Raw genomic sequence first — 22,204 nt, forward strand, 5'->3', positions numbered from 1 at the left:
CCTATGGTAAACTGCCTGTATTGGCTGTAAATTGACTTTTTCATCTCTGATGGCAGTTGTTAAATGCTTGCTAAATAAAACTTAATGTCTTTTGATGCTTGTGTGACCAGACCATAAAACTTTACGACCCAGGAAAGCAGGCATTCCAGCATTACACACACACACACTCTGGACTTTGAAACAGATATTCCCCCACATAACAAGCCACTGAATGTTGATATGTATTCCTATGTTTCTCAAAGTGTCGTCACTTGCCATAACGGAAACACTGACAACTTTATTGTGTGTTTAATCAAACTTTATTTGTGTGTAATTATGCATATAAGTGTAACGTTATGTTTCCCCAATCTTTACCCGTCATAATTGATATCTCTGTAATCCTCTCCAGCTGGCGGAGTTGAATTCCGATAGCAGAATTCAGTGATGCGCATTGTTTTATAAGTTCATATGTCTGGAGAAAATCCTCTCAAGTTAAAGTCAATCATGACTCATTCGAGTGGGCGTGTCTAACCGGACAAAGGAATCTTCCCGCTCGAAAAATCTCGACAGCTGATTCGTCCTACACGAAGGAGGGGACGGCACATTAGACACTGATAAAAGTCCAGACCTTCAGTTAACTCGCTCTCTTATCGCTTCCAACTCAACTTCCTCTCTTCGGACCTTCTTCTCCCCGGCGCAGCGCTTCTCCAAGGAACATCTGAAGGAGGCCCTGGCCTTCTCCATCGAACGAACCCATGTTCGAGTCGTAACAGCCGGTCTTTGCAACTAAGATTTCCAGCCTCTCCCATCCCGGGAGACGAATCTGAACTTTCTCGGTAACGTTAAATTCAAGTGAGCCTTTACATCGTTTTGCGAAACGACCCAGAAGACAAAGCTAGACGCAAACCAGCCGGACACGCGCACGCGCGCGTCCCCTTTTCAGCATCACACTGAAAGAGTACCACATCTCGCAAGTATCTTTCTCTCTAACAGCTGATTCCTGGTGTTTAGCTTGTAGGTCTGTGAATTAAGTTACCCTCTATCTCTTAACTCTTTATTTCTTTCTTTCTTTCTTTCTTTCTTTCTTTCATGTCATTCATTCCGATCACGTCATGTTTGTTTAAATGTTTGTTTGTTTTATTGTTTGCATTTTACGTACGTTTATATTTGTAGCTTATAATCTCTAGCGTGTGCCATTTTATTAATAAACCCATTTATACTTTTAACTGTCTCTGTGTTTGAAAACCCACTTTTTTTTATAAAGTCAATGAAACAAAAGATCTATAAAGCTACAGGCTCTATATTATAAAACTACTTTGAGTAGTTTTAATTTATAAACCCAAAGAGGTTTTGTCTTCGTGGCCAGAAGATAAACTTTCTTGGAGTTTTGTAAACAGGAATACTTCTTCTTAACTGTGATAGTCTTACACTTATTCGCGGGACGAATAACGGATGACGAAACCAGTTACAGAACGAGGCATTTCCTATAATTGATAAAGTAAATGCATATGCGATTTATGAATTATGACCATGAGTCATAAATATTAATATTGCCAAAATTCCCTATATTCTTGAGCTAATTCGCATTAACCCAGAGGCATTTACGCTACAAGGCCTTAACTGCTTGAACCCCGATAAATGCTGCTTGCAGCTTTAATTATCTTTAACGTTGTAGCCTGCTGACTTATGTTTGACTGAATCGTTTTACTTACTTTATTTCTTGACTTGTATAGCTTCTTATACCTTTTAGGCTGCTTTTATAATGGCTATTATTGATCAATAAAACTGAAATTTAACAAAAAGAGACAGGGTTGTGTCATTTTATTGTATATAGCCTATGTAAGAATATTTTAATATATATGAAATATGATATCACCAACACGGCATGTATTTATTTTAATTTTTTTCATGTATGGGATGGGAAGTATTTCAGGTGTCTTGAAAGAAAGAAATCAAGTATCACTGACAAAGGCTCAAAAGAGACCATGACTTTCTAAAAGATCTTTTAAAAACAGATTGTTTGTGTTTTTTGTTTTACTTTTAGGACTGGAGAACATCTGTCAATGGGATGTCACGACTTCTTTTCTGTTTGTTAAATGCTCAGTTAGGTTTGGAATCTCTGCAAAGGAGTACCTTCTCACAACATAGCGACACTTTATAGTTAACTTAATGAATTACTAACGTAATGATAGTAGTAGCAAAATGAAAAAATATCATTGCCTTTTAATGTGTTATGTATTCTAGAGGTGGGAATCTTTAGTCACCTCACGATCCGATCCGATTCCGATTCTGGAGGTCACGATCCGATTCCAGATCGATTCTTTATCTACTTTTCCCCCCTTATTAATTCATTAGTTTACATAAGTAATTAAGTACTTTTTTAAAAATAATTACAAATTAAAAAAAATAATTAAAACAGTTGTATTTTAAGAATTTTAAACTTATATAACTTCAAAACATACAAGCAAGTAGCAAATAATAAAGAGGAGCATAGAAACATGACAAACAACAAACAAAGAGTGCTTTCAGTATTTAAGATTATCTGAACATTTTCCATTCAAGAACTGTGAGTGATTTTTCTTCATCGTACTTTTGTATTTTACTATGACATAGACTGCGGGAGATCTATTAAGCTGCATTCACGCTCGGATCTCTTTTGAAATATAAGAAGTAATGTGGTTTGTCCTGTCCGTTTAATCCCTTAAGACATAACTGGCTGTGTTTACGTTCATTTTGCACAAGTATATTAAACCACTTACATGGAGTCGCACAGCCGCTTGCGCGAGCAGTCTCGTACACAAACAAAGCGCGCGTCAGCATTTAAAATTGAAAGCAGCCTTCTGTTAGTGAGATTCATATTTTAAATATATAAGTCCACTGCATTCCAAACCACATAAATGATGACTTCGTAGAGCATTTGTAAGGAAAATACAGACGGGTGAGACAGCACACTTTAAGTGTAACATCAAAACAAGCGTGCGTCTCTCACAGCGCATCCTGTGCAACGAAGCCTGTGAATGTCCTTGTAATTCGCTTCAACCTTTCCGAACTTTATGAAAGATTATTTTACGGAAGGTTCGAGTTGTGTACGTGTGTGAGGAATTGTTAGCAAGCAGAAGACGGGTGTTCCTAAAGCAAACTCAGCGTCATCGCACATCTGGTAAAAAACTAAGCTCAGAATCGATTCTGAAATTCTCAGAATCGATCCAGAATCGTTGGAGAGAGAATCGCGATGCATCGATGGATCGATTTTTTCTCCCACCACTAATGTATTCTGTGATTTACAGTATCCGCTACGTTTGCTTATGATAAAACAACTAAATTTACATCATATTTTCTTCAATAAATAACATGATTTAAATACTGTGTGTTGCGTTCCCTCACATTACCTCTTTATGTCTCTAATACAGGTGGACATCTTTATTATAAAACTGCAGACGGATCAAACCGTCTAGTTGTCATGGATGAGAAACAGAAGGAACGAGTCCTTCGGGACTGCCATGACAACTCAGCTACAGGTGGGCATCAGGGGAGAACAAGGACATGCAATAAGATTGCAAGCCCATACTATTGGCAAGGCATCTTTTGGACGTCACGAAGTGGGTAAGATAATTGTAGACTCAAATTCCCGAACCACAAGATGGTTTCATACAGCCCCTCAAGTGTAAATAATTAACTCATGGGTACGTTATGTAGAGGCCACGACATATTATATTGAGGCCACAAGATCATATTATATTAAATACTTAATGGTGTTAAGTCGTGTCACAAAGTATACACCATTCTTTTTGATGTTTCACCAGCACCCAAACACGCCAGAGGTTCTAAACACAAAGGTAGTATCTGAGACAGATTGCTTTGTAGCAGAGGATCCGAATATTGTAATGCCAACACGGATAGTAGAGGTGACAGCAGTACAGGCAAAGGTAATTGTCTCTAGTATGAACTATAATTAAGTAATAATTCACATTATTCAAGGTATTCAATTAAGTCTGTTTATTATACATTATTTTCATAAGGTGCGGGATCACATTGAAAAAGCACAGGGGAAGCAAAAGGCAGAGTACGAGTCCCGGAAAAGAAAAAATGTGAAATCATTTCACATCCACGAAGGAGAGGAGGTACTCAAAGCAAACAAAAGAAAAGAGGGACGCAAAGGTGGACGTTTAGAGGGGAACTGGACAGGCCCTTTTGTAGTCGAAGACATTACCGGAAAAGGGGTTGCTACACTTGCAGACAAATCAGGCAACATTCTCCGCCAGAAAACCAATGTGTCCCAACTCAAACCATTCCTGCGGCGTGACATTAACCTGAATGGTGAGAAAGGCAGTACATTACAGTAGATGGTCCACTTTTTGAAGTAAATGTTTTTAGATCCTGTTCAGCCAGCAACAGTCTGACGCAGGCGCAGCGCGCAATGTTGTTGTTTTTTATTCAAGAAAGAATTGCGGAAGGCATTGACCGTGCTCGGGACATAGACAGTATAAGATTTTTCTTAGATCGGGAGATTTTTCAGCCTTTTAAGAGAACCAATTCTGAGGTGTGGTCATATTTTGGCTTTAACAAAAGTCCTGAGGGAAACGTAATCGAGGATGGTCACCCTGTCAGCAGAACATGCACAAGAAAAAGTCGCTTCAATAGGGATCTGCCAAGTCTTGTGTGACCATTACCCACTGTTGTATAGCGAACGCAAGGTTAACTTTGACCTCAATACCAAAACTACGTCTGGGAAATGATTGGGCATAAAATGTTGTTTTAAGTTGAACTATTTTATATCAATCACTTGAAATAAATGTGAAGCTTCCGCAAAGAAAAGTTTGCAGCAAGTAGCTTTGAGCCAAAGACGAACGAACAAGTTCAAACAAGACTATTAAGAGTGACATTTAAGGGATAATCATTTATAACGTTATTCATTATACACTTATTACACAGATTTTTTTTTACCACATATTACGGGGACATTGAATTGAGATTAAGGTTTTAAATCTTACCCGTTTATAAATCCATTATGTACAGCTTACAAAACAATCGTTCAGACAAGATGATCACAACAATATTATCAAACTCTGTAAACAATAAATCAACTCTGATTTAATTTTCAATAGCAGTACAATTAAGCAGTACACGCCGAGACGGGCGTGGCTTAGGTCTATAAATACCGCTCGCAGGCATTATTTCTCGGGTTTTTCATAGTCGAAGCAACCAGAGCGCGTGCAGGCACGGCAGGATACGCAGTACTCGTTCCTCTCTCTAGAGAGAACCGAGGTTACGTTAGTAACCGAGTACGTTCTCTTACGAGAGATACTCTCGTACTGCGTAGAATTCGCTAGGGGAACCTACTGTAAAACGCTGTGCGTGCTGGGATCTGATACCATAGACTCAAGGGCGACAGCCCGGAGTTCATACAGTACATAATCACCCAGGGGACTCACAGGGAATCCTGGAAGAGAGGGGGGTTAGCCACTATCTTCCTTATAGCAGCATAGAGCAAGGATTGCAATACTCAATAGCTGCATAACTGACAGCGCCAGTTATGAGATTTTGGCCATACTAGACCGACAGTAGTCTGGCCTGTAGTGCGGGAACCTCTAGGTTGTAAAACCTTATAAATGTAGACGGAGAGGCCCAGCCTGCCGCCATACAAATATCTTGCAAGGCAATCCCACTTGACCATGCCCACGATGAAGCCATGCTTCTCGTGGAGTGCGCTTTGACACCCAGCGGGCACTGCATGCCCTTGGTTGTGTAAGCTAGCGCTATTGCGTCCACTACCCATCTGGATAGGGTCTGTTTCGAAGCGGCTAGTCCCTTAGAACGCCCGCTGAACGAAACAAAGAGCTGCTCCGTCTGTCTGAAAACAGACGAGCGAGACACATAAGCTCTTAACGCCCTGACTGGGCAAAGGGAGCTTTCGTCCATATTTCCTTCAGTGACCGGCAGGGCAGACAGGGAAATGACCTGTGCTCTGAACGGTGTATTGAGGGATTTAGGAACATAACCGTGTTTAAGATCAATCTCCTGCAAGGGCTCAAATGGATGACCTTTCATGGCTTCCAGTACCGTAGAAAGGTCCCATATAGGGACTGTGGGAGGTCTGGGAGGATTCAGTCTCTTAGCTCCTCGAAGGAAGCGAATGACTAAATCGTTCCTTCCAATAGACTGGCCGAGCGTGGTCGAAGAGAACACTGCTATGGCCGCTACATAGACTTTGAGCGTGGAAGGGGACCTGCCCTTATCCAACAGCTCCTGTAGGAAGGAGAGAACCTCCGTCACACCGCAATGCAGGGGTGACACACCACGAGCTGTGCACCAGCTAGAGAACACTGACCATTTTGAGGCATAGAGACGTCGCGTAGACGGAGCTCTGGCCTGTGTGATAGTGTTTAACACTCCCTGTGGGAGGTCAGCGGGTACCCGTTGATGGCCCACACATGGAGGGACCACAGCTCTGGGTGAGGATGCCAAATCGAGCCGTTGGCTTGAGAGAGGAGATCCCTCCTCAGAGGCACTGGCCACGGGGCGGTGCTCGCTAACTGCATCACAATTGGGAACCAAGGTTGGCTCATCCAAAGTGGGGCTACAAGCAGCACTGAGCATCCTTCTTCCCTGACCCGTTCTACCACCTGAGTCAGGAGGGAGACGGGGGGAAAAGCGTAGAGAGGACGGCGAGGCCACTCGTGGGTCAGCGCGTCCTTGCTCTTCGAGAAAAATTCTGGACAGTGAGCGTTTTCTTGAGACGCGTACAGGTCTACTTCCGCTCTGCCGAATTTCTTCCACAGCAGCTGGACTGTCTGTGGGTGCAAAGACCATTCTCCTGTCGGAACCTGGTTCCTGGACAGTCTGTCTGGTCCTATATTTAGGAGCCCTGGCACGTGCGCTGCTCTCAGCGAGAGCAGGTTGCTGCGGGCCCATATCAGGAGGCGCCTGGTTAGCCTGTACAGAGTCAGGGACCTGAGGCCGCCCTGGCGATTTATGTAGGACACCACTGAGACGTTGTCTGAACGTATTAGCACGTGGTGTCCCTTTATGAGGGGACAAAAGCGCGTGAGCGCTTTGCTCACTGCCAACATTTCGAGGCAGTTGATATGTAAGAGCTTCTCCTGCTTTGACCATTGGCCAAAAAGCGGTCTGCCCTCGAGCAGCGCTCCCCATCCCGAGGTGGATGCGTCCGTGGACACCACCATCACTCTCGAGGAAGTCCCCAGGCTTACACCTGATTGGTACCAGTCTTTTGCCTCCCAAGGTTTCAAAGCTGCAATGCATGCTTGATTGACCTTGACGCGAAGCCGACCGGAGGCCCACGCTGTGCGTGGTACTCTCTTTCTGAGCCAGAACTGCAGTGGGCGCATGCGCAGAAGGCCCAACTGGAGAACTGAAGATGCTGAGGCCATCAGACCGAGCATCCTTTGAAAGGCTTTGAGAGGGACTATCGCGCCGCAGCGGAACGAGCCGGCTGCGCGCCGAATGTCCAGTGTGCGCTGAGATGACAGGCGTGCTGTCATTAGCAGCGAGTTCAGCTCTATTCCCAGAAAAGATATAATCTGTCTGGGGAAAAGCGAGCTCTTTTCCCAGTTCACTGCGAGACCGAGATTCTCGAGGTGATCGAGTAAAATGGTCCTGTGCTCTACGAGCTCTGAGTGAGATTGGGCTAGAATCAGCCAGTCGTCCAGATAGTTCAGCACTCGTATGCCCCGTGATCTGAGGGGTGCGAGCGCTGCGTCCATGCACTTCGTAAATGTACGGGGTGCCAGGGACAAGCCGAAAGGCAGGACTGTGTACTGATATGCCTGGCCCTCGAAGGCGAATCTCAAAAATCGCCTGTGACGTGACGCTATCTGTATTTGAAAATACGCGTCCTTTAGATCTATTGACACAAACCAGTCCCCCTGGCGGACGTGCGCGAGGATTTTTCTGGTTGTGAGCATCCTGAACTGGCGCTTCATAAGCGCTCTGTTCAGCTGCCGCAGATCTAGTATGGGTCTGAGACCCCCGTCTTTCTTGGGCACCAGGAAGTATCTGCTGTAAAGCCCCCCTTCGCTTTGAGCTTGAGATAGGGGTTCTATAGCCCCTTTGCTCAACAGTTTCAAAATCTCGGCTCGAAGTAGATGAGCTACTTTCGATTCTACCGTGGTCTCGACGCGCGCCATGAAGCGGCGAGGGCGTCGGCGAAACTGCAGCGAATAGCCTTCTTTTATGATGTTCAGCACCCATCTCGAAACCCCGGGAAGCTTTTCCCACGCAGGTGCGCGAGTAGCTAGGGGCTGGATGCGAAGCACGCTCTGATCAGCTCGCGATACAGCGGCTTTTGTGTGCTGTGACATAAGCGTCGCGCTCATGACATCTGAGGCAGGGGGCACGCTGATAACAGCGGGCAGAATGCCCGCGCTCGACTCCTCCGCAGTGTTTAGCTGAGAGGAGGAGGGCTGGGCTAGTTTCATGTCTGTGTGTGGGCGTGGGCGCAGAGCAGCGGGCACATACACCACCTTTACAGCATTGCTCGCGTGAGCAGAGCATATGCATACTGGTCCTGTATTTACAGGGACCGTGAGACATGTGGGAAGTAGCGTTTGTGGGCACTGGGTAGTGGGCACTTTTGCTACATTTGAAGCGCAATCGATCTGAGTCGATTTTATGTGCGCGGGCCCTGTGTGAAGGGCTGTGCTTGTGTGTAGGAATGGGCACTGAGTAGTGGGCATTTTTTCTACACATGAAACACCGTCGGCCGTGGCCGGGACACCAGAAAATACACTCTTTAAGGGATTTATCTGGGTAGCCGTAAAAACGGCTTTTGTGTGCAGGCAAGCGGGTAATGGAACCGGCTTGTTGGCTGCTAAATACGCTGGACCAGTCACATTTCCTGGAACTGGACGAGCGGCAAGCTTTGGTGGAAGTCCGGCCGCAGCGGGACTTGGACACCGTCGCTTTCCTAGGCGTGCTAGGACGATTTCGGGGCCTCTGGCTTCAACGCAATCTTCTGCCGCGGGCCACGCGGGGCGGGGCGGCGGCCGGATGAGCGAGAGCGCGGTCTCGAGCTCTGGGTTTGGCGGCGTTGAGAAGAGGAGGCGGCGGGCGGAGGCTTAGGCTGTGAGCTCTGAGCAGACGGTTTCGCACGGCCTGCTGCAGAAACGGAGCGCTTCGGGAGGAAGTGCTTCATGGCCTGGGTCGCTTTCTGCACCTCAGCGAACCTATCGGCGAAATCTTTGACCGAGGTTCCGAAGAGGCCGGCAGGGGAAAGCGGCGCGTCGAGGAACGCGGTGCGTTCTGACTCAGTCATGTCAGAGAGCGTAAGCCACAGATGTCTCTCAGACACGGTGAGCGAGGCCATGCTCCGTCCAATGGCCTGTGCTGCTGACTTGGTGGCGCGAAGAGCGAAGTCTGTAGCGCTCCTCAAGTCCGGCACGCAGATTGCGTCAGGTCCTCTCTCGTCCAGCTGGCGGAGGAGATCGGCCTGGTATATCTGGAGCGTGGCCATGGTGTGCAACGCTGACGCGGCCTGCCCGGCGGCGGAGAAAGCGCGGCGGAGCAGGGCTGACGTCGTGCGGCAGGCTTTTGAGGGCAGCGCCATCTTAGCACGCCGTCCAGCAGAGGGCGGGCATAAGTGCGCTGCAATAGCCTCTTTGACCGGCGGTAGGGAGTGGTAGCCTCTGTTCTTTGCGTCGTCGACAGCGGAGAACGCCAAAGAGACAGAGGATCGTGTCCTGGCCGAAAAAGGGGAGCCCCAAGACTTAGCGACTTCTTCATGAAGCTCAGGAAGAAAAGGCGCTGGCTTGGATGCAGGTGAAACGCGCTCCCCAGGCAGGAAGTAGCCGTCCAGCCGGTTGTGAGCAGGCTGCTCAGGCGTAATCCACTCGAGGCCGAGGCTCGCCGTGGCCTGAGTGAGCACGCGCATGAGCTCCGCCTCAATGCTCGCTCTCTTTCCCGTAGAAGCACGGGCAGGGGGGGCGGGATCCTCAGAGCTCGCCCAATCCTCACTGCCTGATGCTATGAGAGAGCAGGAATCCCCCTCTCGTAGCAGCGCGTCGATCTCATCAGCGTCATCGACAGAAGCGGCGGCAGACCGCGGCCGCTGTCCGTCCGGAAGTGAAGCTGATGAAACCGGAGAAGCAGGCGGGCGCACCGGCGAGCTTTGACGGCTGAGAGAGAGCTCCGGGATTCGCTGAGCGTGGCGCTTTTTACGGCGCGGCACAACAGCAGGTGTGGGCGCAGTCTCGTTGAACAGTGCCAAGCGAGTCCTCAGAGTCGCTAATGGCAACAGCTCGCAGTGATGGCAGCCGCCATCAGCGAGCGCGAGAGCTGCATGTTCTTGACCCAGGCAGGAAGCGCAGATGACATGGCGGTCCCCGTCGCTGAGTGTGGCTTTGCACGAGCCACAAGCAGGCATCTTGAAAAAGACGCAGCTCTTTTAGACAGTGTGAGTCGCGCCGGCGAACACACACACACAGTGCAATAAAGGATATGGGCGCTGGATAGCGCAGCAGGAAGGCGATGAAGGCGGCGCGGCCAGCAGCTTCGTCGACTCGTCCCGCTGAGGTGCTTCTTCAACAGCGCGGCTTCTTCTCGGATCCAGCGATGTGAGTTGCTTCGCTGAAGGATGAAAAATCAGAGAAATAATGCCTGCGAGCGGTATTTATAGACCTAAGCCACGCCCGTCTCGGCGGGACGTGACGCAGAGGGCGCGAAGCGCCCTCATTGGGTCTGACGTCACTCTAGGTCTCGCTCGATAGGCTTAAGCAGTTGCCAGCAGACCAGCCAATAGGCGCGCGAGCTGCCTCGCCTATGTCTGTATGCTGCCGCAACGCGTTTTACATTAATACAAAATTAAAGGATAATTTTTTTGGCTTCAGTATTCTCGTGGAAAAGGATTTTCCCCTAGCGTATTCTACGCAGTACGAGAGTATCTCTCGTAAGAGAACTAGTAGTTCCACGAGACTTTTATATATGTTTTCTCTCAGTTAAGCACACTCTTCACATACATGTCGAAGAGCGAATGTTAAAAGGGAAAAGAAAACACTCTAAAACACTCTACAAATCAAAGTGGAAGTAAACACATTATAATAAAACAACGGTCAGCAGTAGAGCGGTCATCTTCCTCTTTGCGCGAGCAATCTCACTCTCACTGTGCGTGCGCGCTCACATAAAAACAGCATGCATACAATAACGTACGCCATAGAAGAAGTTATCTTAAAGGCACATCAACATTCATGTCATGAACACTACTTAACACTAGGTGGCCGTTACAATGGATGTGCGCGGTGTTATACTGCGTTGCTATTGACGACCGTCATTATAAGGAAGGAAATGCCACAGAATAGAATCTTGCTTTAAAAAGTGCATAGAGCTGCTTGTTTTATTTGTTGTTTGTTGATTTTCAAATATAAAACTTGTTGAAATGTCTTCAGTGTGAGCATCAACTCTTTTTGAACACTTTCATCTCGTTTTAACAAAACCGTGATAATATTGATAATCGCGATAATTTTGGTCACTATAATCGTGATATTACATTTTCATACCCTCCCATCCCTATTCAGGAGTTGTTTCAAGGAATTGTAAAAGGCTCACTGAAACCCACATGGAACAAATGGAGGCAAATGAAGACTGGAAAAATGGCAAGAGCTTTCATCGTGCCTTGTCAGCACATGTTGAGGAACTTCTAGGACACATCGACAACATTGTGTTTGAGCAAAAGAAGGGCAAAAAACTTGAACATTTCGACCTTTTAATGTGTGAATTGATTCCTGAGGTAAGCATTTTATGGGATCGTGTTGGTACAAATAAGTACTTGAATTTTTTATATCACCAAAAAAACACATCATTTTCTCACCCTGGTATCATTTGATAATATGTTGGGAGAAACTGATGGCTGATTTTTATATGTTTTGGTGAACTAACTCATTAAACTAACTCATTAAGTAATTACTTTTTTTAATCTTTTGTACAGATCAGCCTGAGACGAACGGAAGGTTTCAGTCACTTTTGGGCTGATATATCTTATCTTGTGGAGTGTGTCATTAAAATAGCCTTTTAATGTCACAACACCCCAGGTTCAACGAGCTAACTAAGTTCTGCTGCGTTGCACCTTTGGGCTTGCATATCAAAGTAAAAACAGTGAGTGATGTTCCATAGCACTATAAAGACTGTGCAAATGTACAGTTGAACATGATGTGTTGCAGCATGTTTGTGTGTTTTTACAGAGTTCCCTCAAGCCAGTCCATGACACCTAGTCCAGCCTCCTCGCCTACAGGTCACGACCCCACCATCTAAAGGGGAAATTGACTGACTGCATCATCTAGGCCTTAGGATGGTTCCACAAAGAATTGACTGCATATACAACATGAATTTACTTCAAACTAAAGATTTGACTTTTCATACAGCAAAAGACACTGCATCCATTTGTGTCTCATTAGTTCTCAAAAAACTTTAACCTTACAGTTCATTAAAAATTTAAACACAGCTAACTCAACATTAATTGTTTTTAAATCTTCACAATGTATAGCCAGAGAACTATTACAAAAGTATTTAGGAAAGTAACGACATACAAAAGTATGTCTGTTTAAAGCTGCTTTGTATTGTTGTGTATTTTTAAAAGCTCTATAAATGTCCTAAAACGATGTGCATTTTGCTTGTAGTTTTGTGTTAATAAAAATGTAATATATTACATCTCATAATTCAGTTGAATTCATTATGTATTGTATTGTGTAATTTAATTAAATTTTTATACAAGTTTTGGTTCACTAATTTTATTACATTAAATGTTATTGTGTTGTATGATGTTCTGTATTAAGAAATAATTATGCCATAAATCATATGCATTAGTACACAAATGACATGCTTGTAATAATAAAAAAAAGCATATTATGCCCTATTGCCCATATTATGCCCTATACTTAAAAATGGTATTTCTTTAAAATAAAAGATTATTATATGAATTAAGTAGTTGGATTACATTAAGATTTGTGATTCTATCATTTTATTATACTGTTCTTTAGTCAAGGCTTGACAACCAATTAATATATATACCCACAAAACATAGCTAGCATTCTGTAATTTATTTAAATGTAAACTGTTAATAAGAAAAACAGTAATATACACAAATAAACATTATGTTATGGCTCTTTTAATAAATAAAATTGTACTTGTAACATATTGCGCTGATTATTGCGATAAAAAACAATGACATAATTATAGTTGCACTACGAATTGCTGTGAATACGGTAAGGCAGTATAAGCTCAGGTAAAGCTCATAGCACGATCATCAGATAGCGTTAGCTGTATGCTATGCTACTATCTAAGCTAACTAAAAAACACACTAACAACGAGAAATGTTTAATTTCACAATCTATAGCTTCGGTTAAATACTAGTATATGAAACGTATAATTTAAAATACATTAATGACTCGTTATAACGTAGTACAAACGTCTTATATAATAAAGTGATTTTGTATGATTTGTAAGCAGGCACTAAAGCGATTACCCATAAAACGTGCTTTGAACCAATCGGATTGCTTGGGTCCTCAGCCCGGACCCATCACTTCAGAGTGACCGGATACTTCACCTCACCGGCAATGTCGGGTAGTCATCTTGTACAGTAGATGGCGGTAATACTCCCAAGGAGTGAGCAGCCAGTAACAAGTAGTAGTAGAAGAAGAATTTAGTCTGCTAAATGACTAAATGTAAATGTAAATGTAAGAACGCAGTAATCTCAGTTCTCGCGCATGCGTCCTGGCGCTCCCGTGAACTCTCATCAGAGGCCCACATTGAAGAACACTAATAGTTGGATAAAGTCGTTATTTTTGTTGTTTTTCTGCTCAAAAAGTATTGTCGTCGCATGATAAACTTAATGTAGAGCCACTGTAGTCACTTGGACTATTTTAACGATGTTTTTAATAACTATTCTGGGCCGGCGAGTTTGGGTCCCTCTGAAAGCCTATGGAGGAGTGAGAAAGCTGTCAGATTTCATCAAAAATATCTTAATTTGTGATCCGAAGATGAACGAAAGACTTACATGGTTGGAACAACATGAGGGTGAGTAATTACTGACAGAATTTTCATTTTTGGGTGAACTAACCCTTTAAGTAGTTGCAAAACATTTAAGAATTCCGTTAATCTTCGGAAAAAAAAACTGAAATATCGTAGGCTAATGAAACCTGAGAGATTTAACTTGTATCCCTCTGATGATTCACCAAAACTGTTCACGTTTGAAAAAGTTAATCGCAAAAAACATCACCTAATCCATTTGAATCGCTTGGTTTCCTCCCAGTCCTCTAAAGAAACACGATCGCTCCAGTTTAAATTATTAGTAATCTAATCATCACATTCAAGGAACGCGCACAGCAAGCTCAGAGTGAGGTGTGAGCTCATTATTATCACAAGAACCAATCACAGCCGTTCAACGGCTCTGGAACCAATCAGGATTAGTCACGTGTGTTATTTGTATTTTTCAAATTTAAACAAGTACAACATATTTTTGGACAACATTTAAACGTCTTTGGAAAATGTATCTATGATGAATTTAAAATAATATGATGTTGATATCCTTGTGGGAATTTCTGTAGTAGTAAAAACATATCATGTAATGGACAACAGCCTAGCCTTTTACAGGTATAGGTACAGGTATAACAAACAAGTAAAAGTGAACAACATTAATTTTAAGTGCTTATTACAATGCTTAATAATAGTTGACAAATGTTTATAATACATTAGAAGTTGGTACATTATATAAAAATCAAAAATATTAAAATCATAAATATTACAAATATATTGCACTAGTCCTAAGTGTTTAAAGTACTTTAAACACACTAAAAGCTTAATCATTTTGCTATGTTCTTACACAAGTTAAACAAATGTACTTTAAGAAAGAGCAGCATAAGTATGTTTTCTTAAAATACACTAAAACTTCACACAAATGGTATGATTGTGTTCAGCATATTTCTTATAAATTTAACTTAGTGCATTTGTTAGAAATATATTACAATTATGCTTGTTTAGCATATTTCTTAAAAGTATAATTAAGCATATATTTATTACCAATGTACTTCTAGTGCATTTGTTAGAAATATATTAAAATTATGCTTGTGTTTAGCATATTTATTTAAAATATAATTAAGTATATATTTATTACCAATGTACTTCTAGTATACTTTTTATAAATATATTAAAATGCAATTCAATGTATTTTTAATGCACTTCAAATAAGCATGTTGGTAATACAAATGTATTATAAACATACTATTTGTATTTCAAGTATATTTTTAATACATTTAATACTACGTCTTTTTCACCTGGGGTGCCTTTCACCCTGTTACGACTTGACTAACCACTGAAACGATTTTGGAAACATTATTTTAAGGTAAAAAAAAGTTATTTAGTGTTGCTTTAAGTGTGTTTATAAGTATTGTCTTTGAAGTGTACTTGCTTTAAGTAAAACTTGAGTAGACATTACCAAAGTGCATTTTTAAAAAGAGTACGTAAGTGTGTTTAGAAATATTGTCATTACAGTGTACTTGCTTTAAGTAAAACTTAAGTAGACATTATTACAAATTGCATTTTTAAAAAGTGCTCTTAAGTGTGTTTAGAAATATTGTCAATAAAGTGTACTTGCTTTAAGTAAAACTTAATTAGACATTAATAAAAAGAGTGCACTTAAGTGTTAATAAATATCCTCATTAAAGTGTATTCTCTGTAAGTACACTTAAGTTGCCTTTAATTTGAATTATATTACATTATCTGTAAGTGCACTTTCAGTAGATGTGCACTTACATGTAAAAAGTATACTTTTAAGATTTGAAGTGCACAAAAAGTACACTTTTAATATAATTAAGCACACTTCTTTTTCACAAGGGAGTAAATGAAGACTTCTATGTTCATTCTTACATCTTATAACAAAACACCTCAATCGCTTTAGGAGACCTTCTTGTCTACAGCTGCTCCGGTGTGGAAACAATGGCGGACTGTGTGTTTAGCTCACTCAGGGCGGGTCTACGCTAAAACTGCAGTGTCAGTCAACAGTCATGGGAAGGGATTGTGCAAAAGTACGTCACATTGCCCAGAATCTGATAACGGCTTGTTCTGAGACAGTGTTGTGATTTATGGGGATTTAAAAAAAAAAAGCACTGGGTGGATTTTTATCATTATAGGGTGGTTGTGCACACACACTGCCAACACACATTTATGTTCAAACGCCATGTAAAAGTGAATTTTGCATAATAGGTGCCCTTTAAGACTTTTGTTCATCTTCGAAACAAAAACGGAGATATTTTAATGAAATCTGAGATATTTCTGTCCCTCCGATGAAAGTTGATTCACCAAAACTGTTCACGGTTCAAAAAGTTAATTGCAAAAAAAAACAGAAAAACATTGCCAATGTAATCCTTACAAATTGACTGGTTTCCTCCAGGTCCTCTGAAGAGATCACTCTGTATAACTTAACAGTTTAGATGTACACTTTTTCACATTTATCAACGCACAACAGAACTGAAGCTCTCAGACGTGACGTGCTAGCTCATAATCTAAGAACCAACCAAACTAATCAGGTTTAGTCATGTGTGTTGCTCATGTTGTTTGAATTTAAACACAAGTAAATAGAGATTTAAGCATATTTTTGGGGCAAATTGATTTATGATCCACTTCAAATTATTGTTGAAATGCTTGTGGGAATTTCAATAGTAGCCTATTGCAATTAACGTATCATGTTATGGACAACAGCTAGCCTGTTCTTTTACAAGTACAAACAATTAAAACTAAACAACATACTGTATTAATTTTAGTATGCCTATCCTTAATCATAGTTGACAAAAAATGTCTAGCCTATAATAGTGTTCAACATTATAAGTTGGTACATTGTAAGAATGCACTTGCATATAACTATAATGTATGTACTGTATATTAAAAAGTAAACATTTTATTTCACAATATCTTACTTCTGAAAAGCAGGCTGAAGCTCATCTTCATTACATAAATATTTAAAATATATTGACCAAAGCCTACACATGGTTATAAAGTTTGTATACTTTAAATCCACTATAAAAGCTGAATAATTTTGCTATGTTCTTACACAAAGTACACATAAAATATACTTTAAGTAAGAGTAAAATAAGTATGTTTTCTGTAAATACACAAATATTTCACTTAGTATGCTTGTTTTTCAGCATATTTCTTAAAAACGTACTATTTATTACACATGTACTTCTGGTATACTTTTTAGAAATATATTAAAATGCAATACAATATATATTTTAATGCATTTCAAATAAGCATGTTGGGAATCCAAATGTAAACATATTTGAATTTCAAGTATATTTTTAATACATTTAATAGTATATCTTTTTCACCTGGGCTGGCCCAGTAGAAGAACATAAGCAATTTGTCATTATTATTCATCAATATTATTATGCCCAACCCAGTTGGGTGGCTCAAACAGATACCAAGTTCCATGTTGCAATTTCTTCATCAACTTTGACAGTGTTATGTAGTTGCTATTTTTTTTCCGTTGTCGGACAGCACAGTCCCATTCATTTTCACTGAATGGAAAAGAGCACCTTTGACATCCTGCAAAATATTTCCTTTTGTATTTATGTCTTCCATAAGCCTTCTCTCATAGGAACTATTGTTTTTAGAGAACCATTAGATTCCCTCTGTGGATTGAGCTCTTCAATGTTTTCCAGCTGTACATATTTTGAGAGTGCGTGTGTGACTGTATTTAGATTTGCTACATTCTCACACTACTCTACTACGCTGTTGCCCTCAACTACTCTTGATTCATCAAAACATCCTATGCCAGGTATGTGTGTGAGAATGTGTGTTCATGAATGTGAGTATGAGCAAACTTTAAACTCATAAATCCACCCTTATAAAGGAAATAGAGGAATTATTAAGCACATACACAAACATGTACACACATAAACACATCAACCCCTGGAGTAACCTGTAATTCCCATAAATGAGGGTGTGGGTTCAAAGGTCTCCAAGTTTAGATTCAGGCACCACTAGAGCCAAGCTGCCTGACTCATCTAATCTAAAGCTGTAAGGATTGCTCAGAGTCGGTAAGATCCATTTGCAGCTTTTATTTGATTTAAGCAGACAATAGTAGAAGGGGCTAGGCTAAGAGTACTCAAATACACAGGCGTAGAAGTCCAGGCCAGGCAGAGATACGTCAAACACGTTAAACAGTCCAGGATCGAGGGAGCCAGAGTATAATCGTAAGCCGGGAGACAGTCCAAGGTCAAGGTAGCCAGAGAGTGATCGGGATATCCACAAACAGTCCGAGATCTAAACCAGCAAGAGAAAACACGTAGATAATGCTCAGTAAGAACGCCAGGGCAATTACAATACTTCGCACTGAATGAGGGTAGAGAGCTGGTTATATACAAGAGCAAATGGGATACAGGTGTGAGGGCAATCAGTGGTTAACAGGTGAGTGTGTTTAATCCAGAAAGGCTGCATGATGGGAATTGTAGTTGTTAATACTCAGGAGACGGTTCCCTGCGTGGATGTAATGGAGGTGATGTAGGAAACTCCTGCGTTACAGAGCCCCCTCCCTGCGAGCGACTCCTGGCGCGAGGAGGTAATCGGCGACGGGGTCTTCCACGAGGTCGGGGAGCAGGTTTGCTGGGGTGTGCTTGGTGGAATTCCTCGGTAAGTGTGGGGTCCAAGATGTCCTTAGCCCTGATCCAGCACTGCTCCTCTGGACCGAACCCCTCCCAGTCGACTAGGTACTGTAGGACGCTACCTCTGCGCCTGGAATCAAGCAGTTCCTTTACCCGATACGCCTCCTCGCCGTCTACCAGGACTGGAGGAGGGTTTTGTGTTGTGGGTTCATCTCTTGTCTCTCTCTCGGGATGGACAGCAGGTTTCAGCAGGGAAACATGGAATGTGGAAGCGATGCGATAGTTAGCAGGAAGTTTCAGGCGAAACGAAACTGGAGTAACCTGTTTCAGGATCTGGAATGGACCGACATATCTGGGGCTGAGCTTGCGGCAGGGGAGCCGAAGCTTGAGATCCTTTGTGGACAACCATACCCATTGGCCTGGACGGTACTGAGGGGCTGGTCGACGATGCCGGTTGGCGTGGCGTTCCTGACGCCGAACCGCATGTAACAGGTGGGTATGTGCCTGATCCCAGACCTCTTCACTCCTTTGGAGCCATTCGGTAACGGCAGGGAGTTCAGTGGGTTCCCCAGACCAAGGGAAAAGCGGTGGCTGGAAGCCCAGAATGCACCGAAATGGAGTTAAACCAGTGGCGGGTTTCACCAGGGAGTTCTGCGCATACTCTGCCCAGAACAGATATCGACTCCACTCGGTTTGTTGTCGCTGGCAGTATGTGCGTAGAAACCGAATGATATCCTGGTTCAGACGTTCTGTCTGCCCATTGGATTGAGGATGATATCCGGAGGACAGGCTGACGTTTACATTGAGGTGTTTGAAGAAAGCTCCCCAAACTCTAGAGGTGAATTGCGGCCCTCGGTCTGACACGATGTCATCAGGCAGACCGTAGAATCGGAATACCTGGTTGCACAGGATCTCGGCCGTGGCGAGTGCTGTGGGCAGTTTGGGTAGTGCCACCAATCTGCATGCCTTGGAGAAGCGATCGACGATGGTCAGTATGGTGGTGTTACCCTGGGATTCCGGGAGGTCGGTGATGAAATCTATGGCGATATGGGACCATGGTCGTTGGGGAATGGGCAATGGAGTCAGGAGGCCAGCGGGTAGTTGACGAGGTGTCTTGGAAGTGTTGCAACTGATACAGCTTTGGATATGGTTGGTGGTGTCTGCGAGTAAAGTGGGCCACCAGAACCGGTTGCGGAGCAGGTGAACGGTGGCGGTGATACCAGGATGACCGGAACTGGGCGCCGTGTGAACCTGGTCTATGAGGCGAGTGCGTAGGGAAGCAGGCACGAACAGGCGATTCGGGGGGCAATTTGTAGGTGAAGGTTCCTGCTGATTAAATAGTTCGATTTCTGTGGTGATGTCCCATTGCACCGGGGCGATTAATAGACTCTCGGGAAGGATGTTCTCGGTACTCGTTGTTTGGGTCGTCTCCTCGGTCTGTCGAGAGAGAGCGTCGGCCTTAGTGTTCTTGGAACCCGGTCGATATGTGATGGTGAACTGGAACCTGGTAAAGAATAGAGCCCACCGAGCCTGACGAGGATTCAAGCGTTTGGCCGAACGGAGGAACTCGAGGTTTCTATGGTCTGTGAGGATGATGAATGGCTCCTGCGCTCCCTCTAGCCAGTGCCGCCACTCCTCTAAAGCTAATTTCATGGCCAATAACTCACGGTTCCCCACATCATAGTTGCGCTCCGCGGAGGTGAGCTTACGGGAGAAAAAGGCACAAGGATACATTTTCTCAGGCATGCCCTGGCGCTGGGACAGAACTGCTCCTACTCCAGTGTTGGAAGCATCCACTTCGACGATGAACTGGCGCGTGGGGTCAGGGTGCCGCAGGATGGGAGCAGAAGTGAAGCGAGCTCGGAGATCATCAAAGGCTTTGGAGGACTCGGGTGACCAGCTCAGGCGATGGTTGTGGCGTTTCGTCATGGCTGTCAATGGAGAGGCAACTGTACTGTAATTCCTGATAAATCGACGATAGAAGTTTGCAAATCCCAGGAACCGCTGCAATTGCTTGACAGTTTGAGGAACTGGCCAATTCAGGACTGCCTGAACCTTCTTCTCGTCCATTGCCACACCCTCTGAACTGATGACGTATCCCAGGAAAGACGTGCTTGTGCGATGGAATTCGCATTTTTCGGCTTTGGCAAAGAGCTGGTAGCGGAGAAGTCGTTGGAGAACGGATCTGACGTGCTTTACGTGCTCCTCCATGGTTGAGGAATAGATCAAAATGTCGTCGATGTAGACGATCACCCACTTCTCCAGCATATCCCGAAAGACGTCGTTCATGAACGCTTGGAAGACCGAAGGACTGTTGGACAACCCGAACGGCATGACGAGATACTCATAGTGGCCACTTGTGGTGGAGAAGGCCGTCTTCCACTCGTCTCCTTTGCGTATTCGAACCAGGTTGTAGGCATTACGGAGATCCAACTTGGTATAATACTTGGCCTGACGAAGCTGTTCGAGGGCGGCTGGTACCAACGGCAGTGGATACCTGAACTTGACTGTAACTTCATTTAACCCACGGTAGTCGATGCATGGACGCAGAGTGCCATCCTTTTTCTTAACAAAGAAGAATCCGGCAGAGGCTGGTGAAGTCGAAGGTCGAATGAACCCCTTGGCTAATTCCTCCTCGATGTACTTCCTCATGGCTTCAGACTCAGGCTGTGACAGGGGAAAGACTCTGCCCTTAGGCGGTGTGGCACCGGGTAACAGCTCGATGGCACAATCACTTGAACGGTGCTCCGGAAGCTGTGCAGCCCTGTGTTTGCTGAAGGCGTCGGCCAGATCGGAGTATTCGGCAGGCAGATTAGGATCGCTGAACCCGAGCGTGGAAACCTGGAGGGTGTGGTTAAGAGTGCGGTTGACCTTGGTCAGGCATGTTCTGTGACATGAAAGATCCCATTGGACAATCTGATTCTCGCGCCAGGAGATTTGAGGATTGTGTGTGCGCAGCCATGTAAGACCCAGGACTATGTGGTGTTTGGAGCCCTGGATAACATAAAACCTGATAGACTCGGAGTGAAGTGTTCCGATGTGTAGAATTACCTCTTCTGTGAGACGGTGAATCCTCCCCTCTCCTAAGGGCCGACCGTCTAGCGCCTCCACTGTGAGGGGAAAGTCACAAGGATTAGTTCGGAGTTTGTGCTGAACAATGAATTCATGAGACATAAAATTTCCTGCAGCTCCTGAATCTAGCAATGCTGTAGTGTCAATCTCTCTGCCACGAAGGGAGAGACGAACAGGTAGAATGAAACCGGGCCACTGATGGTTTGAAATACCCGATGCACTCACCGGTTGAACCTGAGAAGGCGGACGAACTGGGCAGGTGAGTCTACGATGACCAGACTGACCACAGTAGAGACAAAGGTGCTGCTGCATGCGTCGCTCACGTTCCTCGGGAGTGAGGCTAGTGAATCCCAGCTGCATGGGCTCTGGTCCGAGCGTGTCGTCGGAACGTGCACGGTAGGAGGCTCGAGGAGTGCGTCGAGAGCGAATCAGGTTGTCGATTTCGATGGCCAGGTTGATGTATTCGTTCAACGACCTCCCCTCGTCGCGACATGCCAGCTCAGATTGTAGTTCATTGGTAAGGCCCTTCCTGAACAGAGTCTTTAGAGTGT

The 22,204-nt window shown here is 43.9% G+C and overlaps 2 protein-coding genes and 1 long non-coding RNA gene across 3 annotated transcripts in view; 2 read left to right on the forward strand and 1 right to left on the reverse strand.

Moving 5' to 3' along the window:
- LOC309487005 (uncharacterized protein) overlaps positions 1-22,204 on the reverse strand; it is a 344,782-nt gene that overhangs the window by 264,306 nt on the left and 58,272 nt on the right. The window lies entirely within an intron of this gene.
- Positions 1-22,204, forward strand: part of LOC309487037 — a 206,986-nt gene that overhangs the window by 113,068 nt on the left and 71,714 nt on the right. The window lies entirely within an intron of this gene.
- LOC309486099 (uncharacterized protein) lies at positions 1,687-12,800 on the forward strand. Its single transcript, XM_082153222.1, has 6 exons — positions 1,687-2,082; positions 3,390-3,497; positions 3,799-3,905; positions 3,999-4,296; positions 11,508-11,719; positions 12,171-12,800. Exons 1-6 carry the CDS (start codon positions 2,076-2,078, stop codon positions 12,198-12,200), a joined length of 762 nt encoding a protein of 253 aa, XP_082009348.1. The 5' UTR covers positions 1,687-2,075; the 3' UTR covers positions 12,201-12,800.

This window comes from Leuciscus leuciscus (genome assembly GCF_965113295.1).
Source record: "Leuciscus leuciscus genome assembly, chromosome: 22".
Classification (NCBI taxonomy): Eukaryota; Metazoa; Chordata; class Actinopteri; order Cypriniformes; family Leuciscidae; genus Leuciscus; species Leuciscus leuciscus.